The sequence below is a fragment of the Trachemys scripta genome, chromosome 8, assembly GCF_013100865.1.
Source record: "Trachemys scripta elegans isolate TJP31775 chromosome 8, CAS_Tse_1.0, whole genome shotgun sequence".
NCBI classification, from domain to species: Eukaryota; Metazoa; Chordata; order Testudines; family Emydidae; genus Trachemys; species Trachemys scripta.
Window position 1 is genome coordinate 92,845,074 of NC_048305.1, and position 25,466 is coordinate 92,870,539.

The 25,466-nt window shown below is 40.1% G+C and overlaps 1 protein-coding gene across 5 annotated transcripts in view; it reads right to left on the reverse strand.

The window, feature by feature from the left end:
* The window catches only part of NFIA (nuclear factor I A), a 308,432-nt gene that overhangs the window by 105,315 nt on the left and 177,651 nt on the right, over nt 1-25,466 (reverse strand). For all 5 annotated transcript variants that reach the window (XM_034779865.1, XM_034779867.1, XM_034779866.1 and 2 more), the window contains exon 4: nt 3,071-3,145. In XM_034779865.1, the coding sequence (XP_034635756.1) occupies nt 3,071-3,145 (75 nt within the window). The remainder of the gene's footprint in view (nt 1-3,070; nt 3,146-25,466) is intronic.

Below are 25,466 nucleotides of genomic sequence, written 5' to 3' on the forward strand. Positions count from 1 at the left end.
TTAATATTATTGAAATGTTTTTTAAGCAAACATTGCTTTGATTTAGAGCTGTATACAAAATGTGGGCAGTACTGCTGCACTGCATCATTCATCCCCAAAACAGCATTCGCCACAACAGGGATTCGGGCCCAGCATCACACAGCTTTCTTCCAAGAACATGCTCCTGGACCTCTCTGCAGCCTCATGATCATATGTGGAATACGACCTTTTGTGAAGCTGTCATAGCGCATGCTCAGGAAATCAAAGAAGGGCCTCACCACAGAGGATGAGCATATGGGCTGCTTCCCCAAGCAGGGTGGCGTTTAAAGTTGCGGTGGCTTTTTAGAGAAATAAATATATAGACTGGATTGAGTGTATCTTGATAATTCAAGCTGCCAAGTTCTAATGAAAAAATCCTGGTGAATCTGGATTAGTGCTCTGCAGGGGTTGAGCTCTCCAGTGCCAAAGCAATCTGTGGACTAGTCTGGAGTAAAGCCACAAGTATATTTAAACAGCCCAGCCAGGTTTATTCTGAATAGCGCAATATATCAAGCAACCTTACATGTCAGTTTAGGCACAACTCATAGCAGTTAATCATGGATCCTTTATGCTAAATCATTCCTGAACGTTGGCATGCAAATTCACACTGACATCAATGGGATTTTGTTGGTAGAATCCACACTAGACATATCCTACTGTGTGGGCTTGTCAGATCTCATAAACGAAACAGGGTCAGACCCGGTCAGCATGTGTATGGGGCACCGCCACAGAAAATCCAAGGTGCTACCAGAAGTAGTGTTGCTAAGCCAGCAGTTGGTATTCTTTCTTCTCAGTCAGTACTGAAGGGAGATCCTAGTAAGTGCTGGGGCACTTTTTTTTGCGGAGGTGCTATCTTGCAGACAGGATATAAAACTGAGATCCTGATTGCATAGGGTCCTTAAAGAGACCATAGCACTTTTTGCATGAGGAAGGAGTGCAAGCCCGTGTGTCCTGGTTAAATAACAGTTGGAAATTTTATTTTACCTCCCAAAATTTCCTTGGTAACTCCAATGGATGCAATGCTATATTTTCTACCCTACACTCCTGTATGTTTCCAAGCAATTTTTAAAGGCTGCTGTGTACATTCCAGCGACAGGGAGCATGAGCCTCATAAATACAATTCATAATATGTTTGTAAAATTTGTTAGACACTGGGATCTTTGGTAAAAGATTTGTTGTTGTTGTTGTTATGATAAAATGTAATGGAAGATTAATAAGCATGAAATATGCTGGCTCATAAACTCAGTCCCAAACTCTCTGCTATGGAGATCAGAAGTCAGGAGTGGTGAACCTAGTTACTTTCTAACAACTGCCTCTTGCAAACACATGAACCAGGGTTGACAGAAACCAGAGACAGCTATGATGACTAGTGCTCCTCCAGTGAAGATAAGATTATCTTAATGTGGGATGTCTTAGAGGGAGAAAGGGTGGATTTCCCTTAGGACTTCAAGAGCCTTTACCCTTTGCACCAAATTAAAACATCATAAAATGGAGCTATTCACATACAGGAGGAGATAATTTAGCTATTCCCAACACTGTTTATGTTAAACATCAATTTAGTGCACTACAATAAAATAATGAAGCCAGGATTTTAAAAAAAATTGGTACCAAACATTAGGCTCCCAAGTCCATATTTGGGCACCTAAATAAAGAGGCCTGGTTTTCAAACATACTGTGCACCCAGAACTTCCTCTGGCTTCACATGTCCTTGAAACAGCCTTTCCACAGGTCATCTGGGAAGGAGAGCTAGGAGAATTGCTTGGCTAAGGTCAGGGTACCCTTTTCTTTCTCACTCTCCCGTGCATACCTCTCTGATGCCTACACAGCTCCTCCCCAACCCCCACTTCTAGTTTTTCAATAGGAAGCCAATTTAGTGCTCTGACTAGTGCTCTGATGTGTGTGTGTGTGGGGAGGGAGGTAAAGTAGAAAAACAGGGTGACCTTTCCTACAGAAACCCCATGGTTTGATTAAAAAACGTGGGTTCTCTCCTAAGGCTGTCCCTGCCAGGCAGGGCCCCTGGAAGGCCAAAAGTTGGACTTGCAGTGCATATAAACAAACTTTTAAACTTTCACGCTGAGAACCTGCATGCCATGTTTTATTTCTGAGCATATTAAAGCAGATAAGCTGCAAGGTTGATATTGTAAACACAGTACAATTGTTAACTACTGCAGTACTAACTGGTGCTACTGTAATGTTGCAACATAGTTTGGCCCTAGCTACAGAAATCCACAGCACCCTAGCAATGAGGGGCTGGTCTAGCTGTAATCGAGGCACAGCTTCGAGAAGGGCTGTCCATGCTCTCTCCTTGGACTGTCTGGGTTATGTCATAGAAAAATACAATCAATGCACCTTTGATCAATGGAACGGGATGGTGACAGGTACTCTTAATTCACTGTTGTTAGTGAGTATTGACAAGCTGGTAATGATCATGCTGCAGCGTGTCACTCATGCTGTGGGTATTAGCACTCTTTAAAGATCAAAAAACAAATCCTTTTAAAAGGCAGAATTCCATACAATGGAGGTAGAATGCAGGCCTCACAAAGTTAAAGCTGTAGGGGTCTGAGTAAGTGAGCCTCTTAGGGCTAACACCGGTACAGCTGTCCACATTATTTGCAAGTTCACCAATCTAAGGGTGTTAAATCAGCAGCCAGTTCTGTGAATACACATACATGTATATACAAAACAGGTGAATACGTAATTCCCGGCTCATGGGCACAGATGATATCATTTTAAAAGGTCTGGTTAAAATTCATCCCTTAAGCTTTGAACCTACAAACTGATCCACATGGGCACCTACACAGAGTCTTAATATTTTCAGTAGGGTGCCACATTGGTGTAAGGATCCATCGGTTTGCAAAATCAGGAACTTATCATTTATTTTTAAAATATTCTATTATTTAACTTTCCCACTTAATTTAAAATGTAGAACACAGTTAGTCATGTGTGGAGTGCAGGTAGAAGAGGGGACAGTCAGTTTCTGGGGTGTGGGGGGGAAACAGGAGGAAATGAGAGTTATAATAAACACAGGAAACAACAACAAAAGGATACTTACTCTGTGAGACTCTGACTAGCTCAGTCACACTGAAAACACCTGATGTGACAAAACTGTCCTGGAAGCCCAAATGTCCTACAAAACAAATAGAATGAAAGAATTTTGATGAGCATTAAGCATTTAATGACAGTATTCTCAAATACTTTAGTTTCATTTAGATCTCAAATGTGACACCAAATTTCCCACTTAGCACTAATTATTATTTATGGAGGTGGGTAACTAGTCATACAGCTATGTAGGCTATTTTGTGGTTTGTATCTGGAGGTTAAGAAAGCTAACATGACACATCAGCAGGGAGTTTTCTAGATGTTAAAGCATCTCAACAGGAAATCTGAAACAAAAGAGGACTATTTTAATATATGGTTACCTTAGATGACCCCTAACGACTTAACAACTGAAATTAAAATACTGTACCTAGGAATCAGACAGGACAGCTAAATTCTATAATCGTTTTAAACATTATTCTCTAAAGAAACATCTGATCAGGATTATCTACCATTCATTCAAACAAAACAAGATTTAAAGATGTACTCTTCATTTTCTGAGGTTACACTAGGGAAATCTTAAAATAGCAGCTGTTTAAAAAAAAAAAAAACCAAACCTTTAAAATAAATGCCTTTCCCATAAAAAAGAAAAATTCTAGTATTTAAAACAAGCTTTGCAAAAGACAAAATAAATCTCTGCATAAGAAAAGCATTAACTTTAAGCCTTGGAATTTCTTTGAGACAGGGTGTATGTTTCCCTGCCTGTTTCATTTGTGTAAGAGATGACTCTACATTTTATATCAAAATGTTGTTACACTTCACATAATGGTATTTTCCTATTTCTCTGAAAACATGTCTATCACCAAATGTTAATTCAATTTCACGGGCATAATCAATTACAAAGCAAGCAGCTTTCAAACTCAAAACCAAGTGCAAGTAAGTGTACATAGCTGGGTTTACAGTTCATACAGTACATATCAGGACTTCAATTAGAGGTCTGGAGCTAGCAGGCCAGCCTGACCTCTTGCTTTTGAAATCAGGGTCAAAAGAGAAATCTCAGGATAAAGGGATTATTAAAAGAACTGTAAAGTTGTACTTGTCCACAGGATAAGTGGCATACCTTTTAAGGTTGTCCTACTTAAAGTCACTGATTCCAATGCACGCACACACATATTATTGAACGTTTTATAGGGGCACCATCTGCCCTACATAGTTAACTGTCTGTCAGATACAGTGTTATATTATTATATTCAGTACAGTATACTATACACTACTGAAATTATAATTTGGTGTCTATAGGTCCCTCTATGTGTGTGTTTGTACTACATATGCACACAAATATATTCACAAATTTGTCACAATCCAATAGTTTACAGCTAAATTACTCAAATGTACTTGATGTTAAAACTTAACCCAAATAAATCTCTCATTCTACTAGCATGAATTTTTACTATGTTTCTGAGGAGGAAAAAACTTTGAATATTTTAAGTGCATAAAATGCCAACGTACAAATTTAGTGTTTTTTCCATTTTCTCAATTCAAAAGTAGATTTCAGAAAATTTAGGTGATTGTGCCTGGCCCAGTTTGTATTTTTCAGTAATAAAGTTCATGAGTGCATCATTTTTCTTTTTAAAAGTGGGTAATTAGTCAAATTGAATATGTTCATTGGCAATTTCCTGAGTATTTTTAATATGAGAATCTACTTTTCATATACTGCAGCAGATTTGTTTATTGGATTAAAAGATCTATGAATTAAAAATAATTCTCTTAGGTCTTCACTTCAATGGAACAACTCAGATGCCTAAAGTTAAGCACATGCTTAAGTGCTTTACTGGATAAGGGCCAGAACGCTCAGTACATGGCACCATCAAGCACCATCAAGGCATCTACCCTTGGTAGGTCTGATAACAACAGACTATACTGGTTCTGCCTGTTGTGTCCACTGGCACCTTTGTTTGCCTGACAGGCTGTCACAAAGGAGATCCTATTGCAATAATGTTGAGGGTGTGATTTCAAATACACAAAAGCAAGAACATTCACAGTGAAGGTAAAACATTGGGCTCATTCTCAAAGTGCGTGTGTGTGTGTGTGTGTGTGTGTGTGTGTGTTTTAGAGGGTTGTAGTTGTGATTGAACAATAGTGCAAAGCATGACAAGATTTCCAGTCTTAATTAGTGAAAATAAACATTTATTGGCTGAGATTTTTTAACTGAATTATACATTCATAAATGATTAGGAAATCGGGCCCTTACACACACCATTCACATCCTGACTCATATGAGCTGTCCTCTTGAATAGGCCCTGATCCTTCAATCTGATCCATGCATGCATAGATACGTGGGTCCCCACTGAGTTTAGTGGACTCCGTGTAGGCCTAAAGTTCTGCCTACATGATTCAGATTGCAGAACTAGGGCTTAGGTTTGTAGCCTTTGCTGAGGAATCTTTCTAAAACTGAAAGTGGAAAAAATGAAGAGAACCCACCAAACAAATGACAAAGGAATGGCCAGGACACAGCATCATTAACAAGAAAAGCTGTAAAAATGTAATTTTTCTGTGCCTGCTAAAAAAGGCCAAAATGGAAAAATGTCTTTCAGAGAAACTGTATCAATTTGGCTGTTCCACTTAATTGTGAATGAGAAAAAAAAAATTAGGTAAAGTTGTTAAGTTGCCAAAAGCAGATGTTAGCATTAAAAATCCTTAATTGAAAAGAGGATTAAACATCCTAAAGTCTGCAAGATTTACTTCTAATACAGCACTTTTCTGAAATATATGCAAAATTATACTTTTGTTAAATATCCCTAAGATAGGAAGTTGAAATTGCTGTTCATGAACTGGTTATCTCTCCAGTTTTGTACCTCAATCATATTTGGGTAGTAAAGCTGGTGTTTAAAATGAGAATTAGATGATCCTTATTGAATTTATCAAAAACTATTCATTCCCTGAAGTTCTATGCATAAACTAGGGCACTTGGACACCTAAGATAGGCCCTGATTCAGCAAAGCACCAGAGCATACGCTTAACTGTAAGCACATGCTTAATTTAATGCTTTGCCAAATAGGGATGGGCTTACTCACATGCTTAAACTTAAACAGGTGCTTAAGTGCTTTCCTGAATCAAGGCTTTATGTCCAAAGAAACTCCCACTGAAATAAGTGGGAGTCTTTCCGTTGATTTCAATACTTCGCTGTAAGTCATATTTATGCGGATGATAATTTTTTTTCTGGAGGAAGTAAGAAAATAATAAAGTTAGCTGAATAAGGTATATAGTAATACTAATCAGTAAATAGTATCTTAGTACCTAGTACGCTCTGGGTATTATATAAATAATATGCATATATAACACCACCACCACAGTAAAAGTAATTCACTTTAGCTTGATGGTGACAGTGTAATTATGTAAAATGTTATCCTATAAATTACATTTTCTTCATTTTGGGATCAAACGTTACCCCAATAATGAAGGAGCAAAAACAAGTCTACGTTTAAGGAACCTAATTCTGATGTTGCACTATGTGATGAGGCGTCTGCCCCACACAGGGTTGAAAGGGGTTAAGGTGGCCAGGCAGGCTAATTAATTCCACCAGGTGCACCTGGAGGAGGAGCCAGGGAGCACACCACTAATTAGAAGTAGGCTCAGCGGGCCAGTATAATGCCCTGGAGCTGTTAGCAGCAAGGAGGCTGCATGAAGGCAGGGAAGCAAGCTGCAGTTACTCCCTGAGTAGAAGGAGTTGGGAGCCTGGCCAGCCCAGAGGCGGGAGAAGCCCAGGAAAACAGCAACAAGGGGTCAGATTGTGTAGAGACCATGGCTGCTTGTTATAGGGTCCCTGAGCTGGAACCCAGTTTAGAGAGCGGGCTTGGGTTCCCCTACCAGCCAATGGGGAGTGGCAAGGGCATTGGAGATGCCAGCCATCCAGCGGGTCTGGAAGGACTTTGAATTCTCAAGAAGGGGAGGACCTTAGTGACCTGGCCAGAGGGCCAAGCCATGAAGAGGAGATGGCAGATCTGAGAGTGAGCAGGGCCACACGTCGAGACAGGATGGGGCAAGATACTACCGGAGGGAGAGCACAAGCCTGGCGGAGCTAATTCCCAGGGCGGCCAGCAGGAGGCACTGCTAGCGATGAGTGAACCCTGTGACACACCAGTTATGTGCAAGTCAATTTCCACTGACCTTAACAGAGTTTCTCCTGTTTTACACTAGAGAATGTGAGATCAGAATTAGGCCTCAAGGTCTCATTCCATTTGCTCTGTGTTATTAAGTGAATTCATATAAAGACTGAGTCAATGGAGGCCTTGTGTGTACAAAAGCCAACTAAATTGCCTCCGAATGTTTAGTGTCCATGGAGAGTCACCTTTGTATTCGTAATTAATGCCCAGGAAGGGAGTCTCAGATGTAGGAAGATTACAGATCAAGCACTTGCATTGAAGTTTGAGAAAATCACAACTGAAGCATTTACTTTTATCTGGAAAGCCTGTATACAGAAAGCTCATCAAGTCACAGTTCCTTAATTACATATCAAAAAATGTTTTCATTGTACAAGTGTACAAAATGTTACTGTTGTTTTAAAAGTTTTCCTTATATTATTAATTATTATTATTATTTATTAAATAATTATATCCTGCATAAGTGTATGTGGTACTTTGCAAACAAAGCATGTTCTCTGTAATTTGAACAATAATATACTGTGAAAGAGTTAATCTTTTGAAGAGGAAAAAGTCCAAATTCAGTTATTTCATTTGCACTGGACAGTCTGACAATGTATTATAGTATTAAGCTTGGAGAAACAGCTTTCTGGGAAACTTTGATTCACTTTCAGTATTTTGAAATTACGAGACAAGCTCCTATACTAGGACTGAAACAATTTATAAACCCCTATTCATGTCAAGCATCTTACTGTACATAACCATCTTAAAACCTTAAAATAGTAATAATCAATTAGGACTTCAAGCCTATTATCTTAACCAAATGCCTGATTAAAAAGAAAAGCCCTCTCCACTCAAAGTGCAATTTGATTCCTCTTGGTTCTATCCTCCACCTAGATAATCCTCTGTTTCACAAAGTGTTGAGTAACTAATTAATATTGCTTAGAATATACACGTCAGTACACCAATGCAAGGAGCCTCGGTAACAAAATGGAGGAACTGGAACTATCGGTGCAGGAAGTGAAACCAGATATCCTAGGGATAACAGAAACATGGTGGAATAGTGGTCATGACGGGAGTACAGGTATTGAAGGTTATGTGCTCAGGAAAGATGGAAATAAAGGTAAAGGTGATACAGTAGCATTGTATATTAATGATGAGGTAGTAGACTGTAAAGAAATTAGAAGTGATGGACTGGATAAAACAGAATCTATATGGGTCAAAATCACTTTGGGGGAAGAAACCTAGCACTGGTTCCACTGGGACTGTCCCTGGGTTATGCTACAGACCCCCAGGAGCTGATGGATATGGACAGACATCTCTTTAATATTTTAATGAATTGAATACTACTGGGAATTGTGTGATTATGAGATACTTTAATTTTCCATATATAGATTGGAGAACAAGTGCTACTTATAATACTTGGACCCAGATATTCCTGGATGTGATAGTTGACAGATTTCTTCACCAAATAATCACTGAACCAACAAGACATGATGCAATTTTAGATTGACTATTGGTGAGTAATGAAGACCTCATAGAAGTAGTTGTAGAAGACAACCTTGATTCGAGTGATCATGAGGGAATTCAGTATAAACTAAATGGAAGGATAAACAAAATAGATCTGCAACTAGGATCCTTGATTTCAAAAGGGCAAACTTAAAAAAATTAAGGGGATTAGTTAGGGAAGTGCACTGGAGTGAAGAACTCAAGGATCTGAATTTGGAGGAGACTTGAAATTACTTTAAGTCAAAGTTGCAGACACCATCTGAAGCCTGCATCCCAAACAAGGGGAAAAATTTTCAAGGAAGGATTGCAGACCAAACTGGATGGGCAAGCATCTAGGTTATTAAGAGAAAGCAGAAAGCCTACAAGATATGGAAGATGGGATGGATCAGCTACGTTTTGGAAGTCAGAAGGGTAAGGAAAAAATGAGAACTGACAAAAGCCAAGCAGAATTAAACCTCGCAAAGGAAATTAAAACCAGTAGCAAAAGATTCTATAGCCATATAATTTTAAAAAAAAAATAAGGAAACAAAAAGTGGGACTACTAAGCACTGAATATGCAGTGGAGATGGCCCAACAACTAAATGAATACATTGCCTCAGTTTTTAAAAAGGGTAATGAGGAGCTTAGGGGCAGTGTTAGGGTGACTAATGAAAATGAGGATATAGAAGTAGAAATTACCATATCTGAGGTGGAAGTCAAACTCAAAACAGCTTAATGGGACCAAGTCGGAGAGCCTGGAATATCTCCAGCCAAGAATATTAAAGGAACTGGCACATGAAATTGCAAACCCAATTTTTAATGAATCTGTAAACTCGAGGGTCGTGCCCTATGGCTGGAGAATTGCTGATATAGCACTTATTTTTAAGAAAGGGAAAATAAGTGATCCAGGAAATTACAGGCCCATTAGTTTGACCTCCATTGTATGCAAGGTCTTGGAACAAATTCTGAAATAGAAAGTAGTTAAGGACATAGAGCAGGGGTGGCCGAGCTGCATGCAGCTCTTTTACAGTTAAAGTGCAGCTCACGGACTGCCCCCCATTCTCCACCTACCAGACTGGGGTGCTGGGGAGCTCAGGGATTGTGTCCTGTAGCAGGGTGGTGAGGCTAGAGGCTTCAGCCCCACAGGAGGTCCCTGCCAGGGCTCGGGGGTTTCATCAGGAGTGGGGCTGAAGCCGTAAGCCCTAGCAGGCATACCCGGCTCTCAAACTTCTAAGAATTATTGTATGCACTTGCGGCTCAGAGGGTCAGTAAGTTTGGCCACCCCGGACATGGAGGTAAACAGTAAACTGGAATAAAATACAACATGGTTTTACAAAAGGTAAATTGTGCCAGACTAACCCGATCTCTTTCTTTGAGCAGATAATTGATTTTTTTTATGCAATAGATCTAATCTACCTGGATAAGGCATTTGATACAGTTCCACATAGAAAATTATTAGTTCAATTGGCGAAGATGGGGATTAATGTGAAAACTGAAAGATGGATAAAGAACTGATTAAAGAGGACACTACAACAGATCATACTGAAAGGTGAAATGTCAGGCTGGAAGGAGTTTACTAGTGGAATTCCTCAGGGATCAGTCTTGGGACCAATCTTATTTATCATTTTCATTAATGACCTTGGCACAAAAGGTGGGAGTATGCCAATAAAATTTTGAGGTGACACAAAGTTGGGAGGTATTGCCAATACTGAGGAGGACCGGAATATCATAAAAGATCTGGACAACTTGAAAACTGGAATAACAGAAATGGGATGAAATTTAATAGTGCAAAATGCAAGGTCATAAATTTAGGGACTAACAATAATTTTTTCCCCTATATGCTGAGGACGTATCAGATGGAAATGACAGGAGAAGAAAGACCTGGGTGTATTGGTTGATCACAGGCTGATTATGAGCCGCCAATGTGATGTGGCTGTGAAAAAGGCTAATGCACTCCTAGGATTTATCAGGTGAGATATTTCCAGTAGAAATAGGGAAGTGTTATTGCCATTATAAAAGGCACTGGTGAGCCCTCATCTGGAATTCTGTGTGTAATTCTGGTCTCTCCTGTTTAAGGAAAATGACTTCAAACTGGAATAGGGCAGAGAAAAGCTACTAGGATGATCAGAGGACACTCAAGAAGCTTGGCTTGTTTAGCCTAACCAAACGAAGGCTATGGGGAGATAAGATTGCTCTCTATAAATACATACGAGGGATAACGACCAGGGAGAGAGAGCAGTTATTTAAGTTAAGCGCCAATGTTGACACAAGAACAAACAGATACAAACTAGCCATCAGCAAGTTCAGGTTCAAAATTAGAGAAGGTTTCTAACCATCAGAAGAGTGAAGTTCTGGAACAGCCTTCCAAGGAGAGGAGTAAGGTGAAAAAACCTAACTGGTTTTAAGAGTGAGTTTGATAATTTTCTGGAGGGGACGGTTTTATGAGATTGCCTGCAATGGCATGTGGCCCATCTGGGACTGCTAGTAGTAAATATCCCCAACGACCAGAGATTGAACTATAGACAGGGAGGTCTCTGAGTTACTGCAGAGAATTCTTCCCCACATGTCTGGCTGGTGGGTTGACATGCTCAGGGTCCAACTGATCACCATACTTGGGGTCGGGAAGGAATTTCCACCCAGGTCAGATTGGCAGAGACTCAAGTTTTTTCACCTTCCTCTGCAGTGTGGGGCACAGGTCCCTTGCAGGTTTAAACTGGAGTAAATGGTGGATTCTGTGTAACTTGACATCTTTAAATCATGATTTGAGGACTTCAGTAACTCAGCCAGAGGTTAGAGGTGGGTGGGTGAGGTTCTGTGGCCTGCTATGTACAGACTAAATGATCACAATGATCCGTTATGGCCTTAAAGTCTATGAGTTGATGAGTCTGTATCACCAACCACTGACACCTTGAGAGACAAAATAATTGAGAACTCTCCTCACCAGACTGCTCAGTGGATTAACTTTTATCTAACTGTATTGTGGTGTCAGGATAGGTGTGGTAGAACTTAGGCTTGATCCTCAGTCATGTTCTTTCCCCCAGCAAAAGCAAACAAATAAAAGGAAGGATAGAACATATGTGCATCACGTGATATCTTCATATAAGGTGTTTATACTCTGCAAGTCTTGTGTAGACTACACATCCCAGCAAGCAATTCTCCATCATCACCTGAATACCCTCCACAATCAAGATGGACCACTGCATTCTGGGACCTGTAGTCTATATGGACCACAGTACTCTATTAAAACTAAAGGTGACTATGATCTATTTTATTTTTTAACTCTGTAGTGTGCACTGGGCCACTGCATGCAACTCTGGTTAACGCTAACCCAAGGGATCCATTTTATTTTTCTTCATACAAAATATGTTCTGTAAACCCATAAATTATAAGCTTTAAAAGATGGGCTCAATTAAATCTTTAAAATAAGTGACTTTTTAAAAAAGAGTTCAAACTAGAAATTAACCATTATTTTAATTCTGATACAGAAATCTCATTTCCTCCCTTTTTCTACTTGCACCCTTCCTGCCCCAGCCTTGTTTTGGCTACAGTTACTTCTAGCTTAATTTTATTGTCATAGCAATAATTAACCATGGTTATTTTATTACACAGTCAAATGACATATTTCCTTACAAAATAAATGCTAGGCCACAAGTCCCATATATCATTATTCTTTGAAGCTTGCCTGCTCAGCTTTAGCACAGAGTTTTTAAGAAGCACCAGAAAATTCTTTGTGGAATGTAACAGAATGAATTAGACCGTCCAGGGCATGTCGTGTTAGTACAATAGAGGAACACTTTTAAGACTTTAAAGTCATGTAATACAATTCTAGGCTGGATCTTTCTTGTTGAAAAAAGTAGAATGGGAGTGATTGAAAGAGAAAAGGGCCAATATTTGACAACAGAAATCAGCATAACCTTTTAACAGCAGCAGTCATGGATGACTGCCCTTTGACCTGGAGAGATTATGTGGGATTTCAATGACAACAGCTGGAAGTGAGCATGTGTGAATAGAGAACACAGATCTGAGGCCTAATACAAAAGACTGCACAATCCCTGCCCAGATCAGAGTGTTGATTAGAAATTGTTTCCTGGTCCTGGCTTAATAGAGTGTGATAATGAAAGTTTTGTTAACCCTTCACACCATGCAAAATCATTGATGAATTGTGGGGGGGGGTTGAACTCCAAAATTCCTGAACTGAACGGAAGAGAACAGTATGGTTCCAGAAAACTTCTTGATATTGTGGGCCAAGCTGCAACACCCATACTCAAACTGAATAGGAACTTCGTCTGTGCGGAGTCCCACTGGTTTAATGGGATTGAGGGCTTGATCCAGCATCCACTGATGTCAGTGGAAGGATTCTCATGATGTTAATGGGCCCTATATGTGACACAAGGTCCTATCCAATGTAAGGGTATGAGAACTGAGTAATAATGGGGTTTCCTCACTGAGGCCTGTGAATTCAGCAACTCTGGTTGCAGCCAGTTTCATAACCCATAAGAGGTACAGGGGAGTTCATGGTGCTTGTAGTCTCTAGGAGCTCTAGTCATAGATCGAGACTTCTGGTGCTAAGTACTGTACAAATACAGAACAAAAAGACAGTCCCTGCCCCAAAGAGCTTACAGTCTCCCTGTAGAATGTGCTTAGCATTTCACAGGATTGGGCCCAATGAAAGACCCGCAAGTCCACATTTAAGAACCTGTGAAGCCCTGCACCATGGAAACCAGACAGTTTGTCCTAGTTTTTATTACCTAAAATTACTAAAGAGGTTGTAGACACTTTTTCTCTACCTATTTAACACAGAGACCTTTTAAAAATATATAAAATTTTTGTGATAATGAAAACTATTAAGAAAAATCACAATTTCAGTAAACAAATTCTCAGCACTTACTACTGTCTAGGGCCCTACATCTCGGAAAACAACAGATGTCTTAAATTAGCATATTTATCTGTTTCAGATCTTCAATCCAAAAAGGAAATGTTAAAAAAAAAAAGAGGAAATGTCATAAATGGTCATATTCATTTGGCAGCTTATGAGATAATATGCTCCTCAAACCCTTTCAAAGTAAATGAGATGAAATCTACATAAGGATAATCATTTTGGAATATTTATGGCACCTGACAATAAAGAGAGTAATAAAAAGAAAAGCCTTTCCCATGCAATTAATAATAGTAAGGAGTTATTTATCTTCCTTTCTTATCTAGGTTGGTTACAACAATTGTATCTCCTAGGTCTCTGCAGCGATATTACATTTTCAGCTTTATCGTCCTGAGACTGGCTCAGTGACTGGGTGAACACAGAAAGGAACTATGAGGTAATCCTGGGCAGACTGATGGATACTGCTTTCCTAATGTAGTTGGCAATGCCATGTGATGCTACAGACTACCCAGTAGGCTTGGCACAGGTAAAATGGTACCTGTGTGCTGGTGCGGGAAATAAAAGAGGAGGTTCAGGCTGATTTCCCTGGCATGAAGAAATATGGCAAGGGGACTTTAAACCCACAGTCTCAAAAGAAGCTGCCGTTCTCTTTCAAGATGGGAAATGTCACTTAGTCTGTAACTCATGATATCATGTTTCATGTCAATTGATCATATTTTGGTTTTATGTTTATATTCCAGAGGCGGTTTGAAAACACTGGTTTCCACAAGGAACACCAGATCCTGCCAATTATTATTCATGTGAGTATTCCTTACTCACCATGGGCCCAATCTTGTTCTTACTAAAGTCAATGAGAATTTTGCCATTGACATCCACAGGTGCAGGCTTGGGCCCTCATGGTGTCCTACTGACTTCAGTGTAACTACTCACGTCCATGAAATAAGAGTTTGCAGGATAAGGATCTGGGAATGTAGGCCATAAGAATAATAGAAGGCCAAATTCTGGTTATATTTAAACTGATGTTAATTCAGAGTAACTCCACTGATTTCATTATACCAACTCAGATCACAATTGGACCTATATTATCGTTTGCATCAATATTACTGGGGGATATGCTGTAGGCATTGGGTGTACAAGACCAACATGCAAATAAACTGAAAGTTATTTAAAAATGGTTTGGAACATTTACATATTCAAAATAATCAAGAAGTGAAATAGGCACATTTGTTTCAACTCCTTGTTTATAGCACTGCAGCCCCTCCCTCCTTTAAATCTTCCTCTAACCATAGTGATGTTTATTGAATACCTGTCATTTCTCCAGCAGCATGTGCCAACAGCAGCTCACCAGTGCCAGGCTGCATGAAAACCCTTCTGTTTCCTATTCTCCAAGGGGCTCCGTTAGATCAACTACTCACCATACCCAATACACTGAAACCCATAAATTTGCAAATACTGCAGTCAAAATTCTTAACAGAAAACTGCACCCATTTTACCCAGCTTTGCACACTGAAAAATCGCATGGTGAGAAGCATTTCTCACCATGTGTAAACCGTCAATTTGATTTGAAATTAAAATTTTTGATTAACATGAGCATTTCTGAGCCTCCTGCTGGCAGCAGCCCTATTGCTGAAAAGTGACATGATTTGTGACACACATGCTGTACAGAAGCCCCATGCCAGCGATTGTTAAACCCATTTTCATTCTGCTTTAATACTGGTATGGCACTCAGGAAAAGAATATAAATATTCAGGGGGAAATGGGACGGTTGTTAAATGCTAACGCTCTTTTTCTGGGTGGCAAAGCAGTATTAAAGCAGCATGGATAATGGCATGGGGCTCCTATAAACCACAAGTCCTGTCTCTTTTCAGCAATAGGGCCCATCAGCAAGAGGCTAAGAAAAGTCCATATTAAGGACAAAACCTAACTCTCCTTGACATTTCATTTCAGTGGGAGATGCTTTTTGCTAATAAATGCTGATGGGCTACACACAGGGAAATGGGTGTAGCTTCATCCTAATCCTACTGGCAACTCCAGCATCAAAACCATGATCTCCCGTGCCATAGTATCATATTGTAGCTTCCATACTGGCCTATGCTGTTTTCTCCTGTTTAGCTTGTTCCCCAATGATACAAATGTTTGATAGATGAATACTTAATTGTAAAGGATGGAAAGCAGAAGAAACTTTTGTAATTTTTAAGACTTTTTAGCCCTGGATTCTGATTCTTGTAATCACTGCAAATTGGTGAGGAAGATTTTCCTGAGTGTAACAATCTGTAAATCCCTTTTGTGTTGACCTTTTTTTCAGGTCTCTGAAATTCTCATATAAAAGATAAAAGTACATCGGGGATTTTTGCAAATGTATGGCAGTGTTGCTACCGCTAGCGTCTCACTCATCTGTGATACCTGCATATTTCTCAGGGTGGAGGATTTTTTTCCAGCAATGTAGTGTTCTGAAGAAGTTTATCGCTAAGCAAGTGTCAATACGATTCATTTTTGAGCAAAAAAACAGCGTTGACAATTTCTACCCTCATTTCTCAACTCCAAACAGTGTCTCACATCGAACGCTCAGCTTCACTAGACTGTTTATTCCTGGTAAACACAGAGCAAATTCTACTTGGTAAAGTAACACAACTATTAGAAACGTCTTGTAATTATTAAAAATAACAAACACTTTGACTGATGAATGAAATACTGGGATATTTCAGAAGTCCTGGGGAAAAGTTCCGGGGAAACTAGAAAACCATGGATGAAAACCCTGACTCCATTTAAGACAACGGCAAAGCTCAGGATTTCACCCCATATGAAAAACCAGCACAGTAAAGTCTTGATGAAACCATCATATATGGTCTCTACAGACATCTAGGTTCTTTTTAAATAAATCCTGTTTCTAAATATCTAGGTTACTATGTTGCCTAAATATACAAATAAACCCAGGAATAGTTTAATTATTTTAGGACCTATAAAAAACACCAAGTTTTATACTCCCTCTGCTGGTGGTAGCTAACTATATTCCTATAGTTTATATCAGGGGTCGGCAACGTTCAACACGCGGCTTGCCAGGGTAAGCACCCTGGCGGGCCGGACCAGTTTTATTTACCTGCTGACGCGGCAGGTTCGGCCGATCGCAGCCCCCACTGGCCGCGGTTTGCTGTCCTGGGCGAAGTCCAGCACATCGCTTGCCCGCACCGCTACTCGCCGCCCCCATTGGCCCAGGATGGCGAACCGCAGCCAGTGGGGGCCGCGATCGGCCAAACCTACCACATCAGCAGGTAAATAAAACTGGCCCGGCCCGCCAGGGTGCTTACCCTGGCGAGCCGTGTGCCGAACGTTGCCGACCCCTGGTTTATATCATCATAAACAATATGCTGCAGAGCTATATTCACACAACTGATAAGGCTTGGAGTTGGGGTAAGGGAGTTTGAGGCACTGAAATCAGAAAAAATTAAGAAAAAATGAAAGCTGGCCCAAGATTTTTTTAAATTAACAGTGAAGGAAACATACGAATAACCCATTTGTTTATAGGTTGCAGAATTTTATTAGATAAATACAACGCAAGTGAGCAATCACCATACTTCAGGTGAAGCCAGGGAGGGAAACTCCTTCTGCTCCCAATTAGTTTTATAATATTGGTACATACCCTTGGGTCTCCATGAACTATTCCCTCTCCCCTTCCCTGCCTTAAACCTGTCTCCCTCACCACTACTACAGTGAAATAAATGCTACTGTGAAACCACAATAATAGATGTTTTAGAAATACCTGCAGTAGATTCAATAAAATTAAAAAGGACCTCTGGAAGATGGGCATTTGAAATGGAAACTAGGTCACATGGTCAGCCAGCCCCCCACATCTCCCATGGGCTTTTCCACTTTATTCAACATGATTATTTATGTGTTATGTGCTGACATTGTGCTCCACAATGTACAAAAGTGTCAAAACATTCACTGATGATAAAATCTATGTGAAATATAGTGCTGAATTTACCTGCAGTCATCATCAGTCCTGTCTTCAGAGTTGCCTTTCCAAAAGGCTAACATTACTGTCATACTCTCTACACTGACGATAATTATTCGCTATACTATGAGAAGGGTGTCCAAAGGAACAATAGATTGCCTGTAGTAAACCACTTACACCAGGATAATATACTCATCTTCCTTGGAATAGAACAAAAGCCTTTCCAGTATAAGAATAACACATTCAACATTAAGGCTTAGTTCTACTCCTAAATCCTTACCAACTACCCCAAAATATAGGAACTTAATAAAATAAAAAAACAAAAAACCTTCCCCAAGCCAAGTTCTGACCCTGGAAAAGGAGACGTGCCAGAGATTCCATGAATTCCACTATGGACTTTGCTATTGCTATTGATTTTACATGGAAGGCAGATAGTATGGTGCTGGGTGGCAGTAAAAAACACCCAGACCTCTATAAGCAAACAAAAAGGGACTTCATTCACAAGGCTCTTTACATTTACCCCAGTGAGTTCAGTTTAAAACAGAATCTCTCCATTAAACTTTATAATGCAAAAATATCAGAATTTTTCTGGTCTTCCTTTGCCTGCATTATTGGAACCCAGAAATAAAAGGGAAAAATAATGATTGGTGAATTTTGGAAGATTTGGAATTAAATTCTGAATGGATGAGATCCCAGCATTGCAGATTCTTATCTCAACTGTAACTGGAAAAACGGAACCTCTTAGGTCTGCAACACTGGACAAGATATCTCATGAGAATGGGCTCTCTCAAACTATTTTGGACCCGAGACACAAAAAAGAATTTAAAAAATTAACTGACTTTTTGTTAAATTTTCAATACTGGATTGGTTTGGGTACAGTTTTGGATTTTTGGCCAAGAGTCATTTGAGGCATAAAGGATAAAGTTCTTATTCTATCCAAGCCAGCTTGTCCATTCCTAGAAAAACATTCTTCCAAAAAATATGAGGATATGAATGGTTCTTTTTCTTGGAAGCTAAATTATCTAAAATGAAGATTCTTCCTATACGAGAGAAGGGAAAAATGGAATAGGAGAAAGAACAAGGCAGATTTTCTGCCCTCTTTCCCATCCCAAAACAATTCATTCATCCAAGTCACACCTCTCCTAGCAAGTAAATGCATCGCTTTTTCCTTTCAGGATAGGCCACTTAACTTTAAATCCTATTTTAAGCACAAGAGAGTGGATGGGAGAGAGCTTGCCCTGGCTGTAGGGACTTAGAAGCCAATGTTAGGGACTATCATTTAATATATACCCTTGCTTAGGAGAGAATTTGTCTTTCCTCCACACACCTTGTCACTCACATCATTCCTAGAGAGCTGATCGATATTCTTATATTAATACCTGGCTGGTTCTTTATTTGAAACTTTAAAGATTGTAAAAGCCAAATACTGCCGGATTATCCTTGAGTTCCTGTTCTTCATCCGGTTCAGTCATGGGGTGGGATAATGATCTGTCACTGAGGTAAAATCATTACCCAGAAAATAATGCCGCAATGTTTCTGCTGCCCAATTCACAGGACGATATTCTTTCTCAATGATGCTGTGTCTCCGTTCTTTTGGGAACGGTTTATGGATTGCATCATAACGGTAATAATAATAACTTACATTTATATAGTGTATGGGATATTCTATATTTCTGCCTCCTGTCAAAGGACTGGTCCCAGTCCCACTTCAAATGCATCACTCAGCACCATGACAGGCAAAAAGAAGTCTGGACTCTAATATAGAGCCTGGACAGAGGTATGCTATACATCCTTAATGTCAGAAGCAGGTGACCAAGTGACCTCATTTTTCCTAGTCTTTTCAGGAGATTAGTTAAAGGGCCCTGCAATCTCAGAGAAATGGGGAATGAATCTCTGATGATAATCTGTCAGCAATAAGGAATGCATCTCTTTTCTGGTCCCAGGGATGGAAGCTGCCTGACTTCTTCTGCCTTGTTGACTTCCCGATGGATTAATCAATTTCCCGGGTCTCGCTATTGGCTAGTGCACAGTTACCACAGTTAACTCTGCCTTGGCAATCTCAGAAGCCCGTGTGCAGATGTTCCCCCAACTGGCACTGTTCACACCATCCTGTTGTCTGAATAAACAGCACTATAGGCTATATACTTCTGAACCTTGTGGGATTTCCCTGTATCCCAATAGCCTCGCTACCTTCTCCTGCCGCTTTCATGCAATTATTTTTAAGAGTAAGGAACAAAAGAAGAGAAATATCAAGAACCTGTGATTTTGGGCTAAATTCTCTATGGGTGTTACTGCTATCAACTGTTCACAATAAAAATATCCCACTCTCCTTGGCTTCAGCGGAGTAATACAAGGAACTAATTTGGCCCATTGATTTCAAATGGATGGTGTCGACACTCACCCACAAGCCCCTTTGCAGGAACAGGAAGCCCATATGCAGGGAAAACTACACATAGGCACAGGCTGTAATTCTAAATGCCCACAGTAAAATTTTTTAGAGAGTGGTGTGGTTTTCTCAGCCCCTACACCTCCTCTGCCTGACTGAAGGCTGGTTCTACAAGCACCTTGCAGACTATGCAGGGCAGAGGGCTGACAGGCAGAGTCCTAGGTGATCTAATGAGACACTGCACCATGAAAGTGTAATTTCTCCCAGAGAGAGGCAGAAGGGAGGCCTGGGGCTAGGGCTGACTGGAGGTAAGGTGGGCAACATGACTGCAGGGGTGTTGCAAGGTGAGAGTGTCAGTGAGCTCAGTGGGAAAGAATGGAGCAGCTGAAAGGTTGGGCTGCTGACCATGTGTTTATAAAGAATAGAGAGACAGAGGAAAAAATCTTTTGATTCCACTCAGCAGTCCTCTTTCCTATCCCATGCCTCCTTTCGCTGGTGACAGGGGCATGGGCTAGAATCCCCACACCGCAGCATGTCTTTAGCAGAACGCCTGTTTCTGGGAGAGGTGTGTCTGTGTGTGCATATAAGTGGGAGCACACAATGACTGGAGAAAGAGTGAGTCTCTCATTTGAAAATTAAAGTATTACTTGGATCCTATGAAAATGGAATACAGAGGTGTTGTACATGAAAAATTGTAATCACATAATCACCTGTTTACTAACAAGTACATCAGCGATTAAAGATTTACCCTAGCAAGTCACAGTGGGAAACTTTTCTCCTTTTAAATTTAATCTCTCCTGGTTTTGTTCTTCCACAGAAATATACCAGTTATCCAATCTGTGTTTCCGATCCACTTCTGTGATTCCTGACTACACTGCCTGGAGGTGATAGTGTGAATTCTCTCAAGAATGATAAGGCATTTTATAAATCATTTGGCATCAGCAGAATGGGGAGGAGGAAGGGGAATGGGGTAGCATAGTTTACAGCACATACTCAGCTGTAACTCCCAACTGTCAAACTTCCACATTTTTTCAGGCGCTGCAGTGGTTAAAAAAATTTAAGACACAAGAAGTGAAACATACACAGTAAGTAGCACATTTAATCAACCAGCACCTGTCGACCACCACTGAGCAAAAATTTGTCAGGAGACTATCACAACTCACAAGACGCTATAGGACTGAAGACACTGCATTGAAAAAAGAGAGAAAGTGAATAGCACTAACTGCTGTATACAACTTGTAGTGCCATTTTCAAGTTAGGTAAAAATGGCATAATAAAGAAATTGTGTTTACAAATGTGACGATCACCTAAACCTAACCTCACTGCCCTCCATTGGCTGTTACTTTGTTCCTGGGAAAATATTTGTGAACCATTGCAAATAAAAGTCTCTCTCTTTTTCTAAGAAATGGATCTGGTATTTTTCTATTTCAGTTACATTACAGTCAGGCTTCAGAGAGGACTTTACTCCTAGATTTGCAGGAAGCAATCACCCTAAACGTTCTCCATGTTACTTGCCTAGCATCTCCCATGTTAAGATTTCATTTCCAGAAGCTGGACTGGGGGTTAAGTTGTCTTCCTTGGAAAAGATCCAACACTAATGTCTGCCTTCAGTAAAAAGGAATAAAGTTTATGGCCCCATTTTCAAAAAAACCCTCTGAAGTTGCACTTAAGTAGTTGCAGCCACAGTTTTTCACACTCAAGTTTTTGCTTGTGCAAAAACTCAGACTTGCAGGCTCAGACTCTGTTTGTGCCCTACCTGATTAATCTATGCTAATGCAGTTTGTGCAATCAAATGCAATATTTTGAATGTGCAAAAATTTGGGCACAAAATTTGGGTCTCCTTTGAAAATTCATCTTTTCTTTCCTACGGGGCAATACAATACAATCACACAGTCATGGTACATGAGCCAATCTTTACAATATGTTATCAGAATAATTGAATAAAAGCAGATTCCACTTATAAAAGCAGGTTTAATCCATTCTCTTACTTCACCACATACCCAAACCATCTGGATATGTGAGATAATGACTTACGTTTATATAGTGAATACATTGATTTAGGGTCCAATAGAATAACTCCCATTTACATTACTGGAGTTGGAGCAGACCCTTAGCATGTGAGTGATCATGGCTCCCTTTAGTGGCTGGCCCAGGAGTCACAACAGCTTGCTATTTACAGCTAATCAATTATCCTTTAGCTCAGGTGGTAGAAGTCTGTATTTTTGATGTTGAAGATTCCAGGTTTGATTTCCTAATAAGGATCATGGAGTATATAGGGAAAAAAAGGTACAGTCCATTACAAAGTAACAGCCCTGGAGGGACCTGAATTTCTGAGGACATCAGATGGCAAGAACAAGATTGTTTTAACAGAGGGAATGCATTCCCTAGTGGCTGCCTGAGAGACTGACAGCCTGCTACTCTCAGCTAAATGAATTCTCCTCTAGCCTTAGTGTTATGGGCCTCTGTTTGTCAAGCTGACGGCCCCATGTTCAATCTCCCCACTATCAACCCTGGCATCTGTACGTTTGAGGCCTTGGTCTGTTATGGACAGCTCCTCTCATCCAGAAGGATGCCGCACTTTATTAAATGATTTACAAACAGAGTCTTGGATATGCACTTTTTACATCCACTGACTTCAGGGTATATATGAGGACATTATTTGTCCCATAATGTATTTCGTATGTGTACAATAGAGGCATTGGAAGTTATGTGCACATATCTGGGAGCAGAATTCTAGTCTGACATCCACAGGGTGGATCTTGCTTCTGGTATTCTGATCTTTGAGTGTAGAAACTCCCATTGACCTCAACAATAGATGTGCATTGCTGTAAGGAGGAATAGTAACGGTCAAGCTTTGCTGTATGTGTCTAAAAGCAGGGTATAGCCATGCATGGCAGCCATTCAATAGTGCATGATAACAGTATAGATCAGTTTGGGACAGGATGAAAATACCCAGAGTTCAGAGCCCCAGAAGAACAGACGATGACTCACAGAAGATTGGAAGGGAGAACAAAAGACAGAAAGAACAGGAGGAAGGCCGGAAAAATCACACAAACCCCAGGAAGAGGCAGGTCTACATGATAGGTGACTCCCTACTAAGAAGAACAAACAGGCCTGCCACCTGAGCTGATCCAGAGAATAGAAGGGTGTCCTGTCTGCCAGGAGCTAAGAAACAGGATGTAGACCTTTGGCTGAAGAGTATCCTAATGGAAACACGAAAGAATCCATTGATTATCCTTCATGTGGGAACAAATGATACTGCTAGATTCTCTCTGGAACACATCAAGGGAGATTATGCCAGGCAGGGGAAGACACTTAAAGAAATGGCGGTTCAGGTGATCTTCAGTGCGATTCTACCTGTCCCTGAGGAGAATGAAGATGAGACAAGATTATGATGATGAACAGATGGCTCAGGCAGTCGTGCTATAAGGAAGGCTTTGGGATGTTCAACCACTAGGAGGCATTCTTGGACAGATGACTGTTCTCATGGGATGGACTCCACTTGAGTAGGGAAGAAAATAGACTTCTGGGATGGAGGTTGGCAGAACTGATTAAAAGAGCTTTGAATTAGGAAGCTGGGTGAGACGATTGGAAGATGCTCATGTAATCTCCATGCTTAATTCTGATATTAACCAGGAAGAAAATGAGGAAAGAGAGAATACAACAATGGAGAAAGGCACAGCAGTGGGTAACAGAATAAGAGGAAAGATAGTGCCAGTACTAATGAAGCTAACAGTCAGCTAGGCAATACCGGAAATAGAATGACCGTACCTAATTGAGTGAGGAATCTGGGCAAAGCCAAGCAGAAACAACTAACATGTTAGTACAACAATGTAAGGAGCTTGGTTAACAATGTGGAGGAACTAGAATTACTGGTGCAGGAAGTGAAACCAGATATTATAGGGATAATGGAAACATGGTGGAATAGTAGTCATGACTGGAGTACAGGTATTGAAGGGTATGTACTACTCAGGAAAGACAGAAATAAAGGTAAAGGTGGTAGAATAGCATTGTACATTAATGATGAGGCAGACTGTAAAGAAATTAGAAGTGATGGAATGGATAAAACAGAGTCTGTTTGGGTCAAACTCACTTTGGGAAAGAAATAACCAGAGGTTCCACTGGGATAGTCCCTGGGTTATGCTACAGATCCCCAGGATCCGATATGGATATGGACAGACATCTCTTTAACCTTTTTAATGAAATAAATATTTCTGGGAATTGTGTGATTATGGGAGACTTTAATTTCCTAGATACAGATTGAAAGACAAGTGCTACTAATAATGGTAGGGCCCAGATTTTCCTGGATGTGATGGCTGATGGATTTCTTCATGAAACATTTGCCAAACCAACCAGAGGTGATGCCATTTTAGATTTGGTATTGGTGAGTAGTGAGGACCTCATTAAAGAACTGGATGTAGGCAACAACTTTGGTTCGAGCGATCATGAGCTAATTCAGTATAAACTAAACAGAAGGATAAACAAAAATAGATATGCAACTAAGGGCCTTGATTTCAAAATGGCAAACTTAAAAAATTTAAGGGAATTAGTTAGGACTGGACTGAAAAACTCAGGGATCTGAATGTGGAGGAGGCTTGGAATTACTTTAAGTCAAAGTTGTAGAAAACATCTGAAGTCTGCATCCCAAGCAAGGGGAAAAATCTGTAGGGCAAGGCTGTAGACCAAACTGGATGAGCAAACATCTGAAACAGGTTATTAAGAGAAAGCAGAAAGCCTACAAGGGATGGAAGAATCAGCAAGGAAAGCTACGTCTTGGAGATCAGAAAGCGTGGGGGGAAAAAAGTGAGAAATGCCAAAAGCCAAGCAGAGTTGGACCTAGCAAAGAAAATTAAAACCAATAGTAAATGGTTCTATAGCCATATAAACAAAAAGAAAACAAGGAAAGAAGAAGTGGTACTGTTAAACACTGAGTATGGGGTGGAAATTAAAGATAATCTGGGCATGGCACAACACCTAAACAAGTACTTTGCATCAATTTTTGCTAAGGGCAATGAGGAGCTTAGGGGTAGTGGTAGGGTGGCTAATGGAAATGAGGATATTGAAGTAGAAATGACTGTATCTGAGGTGGAAGTCAAACTCTAACAGCTTAATGGGAAAAATCAGGGGAGCCGGATAATCTCCATCCAAGAATATTAAAGGAACTAGCACATGAAATTGCAAACCCAATAGCACGGATTTTTAATGAATCCATAAATTTGGGGGTCATACCCCATGACTGGAGAATTGCGACTATAGTACGTATTTTTAAGAAAGGAAAAATAAGTGATCTGGGAAACTACAGGCTCATTAGTTTGACCTAAATTGTATGCAAGGTAAATGGTGGATCCTCTGTAACTTAAAGTCTATAAATCATGAACTGAGGACTTCAGTAACTCAGCCAGACGTTATGAGTCTTTTACAGGAGTGGGTAGGTGAGGTTCTGTGTCTTGCATTGTTCAGGAGATCAGACTAGATGGTCATGATGGTCCCTTCTGGCCTTAAGGCCTATGAGAATGTGAGGAACACACTATTCTATTCAAATTGTAATTAGCAAAACATCATATATTCTTA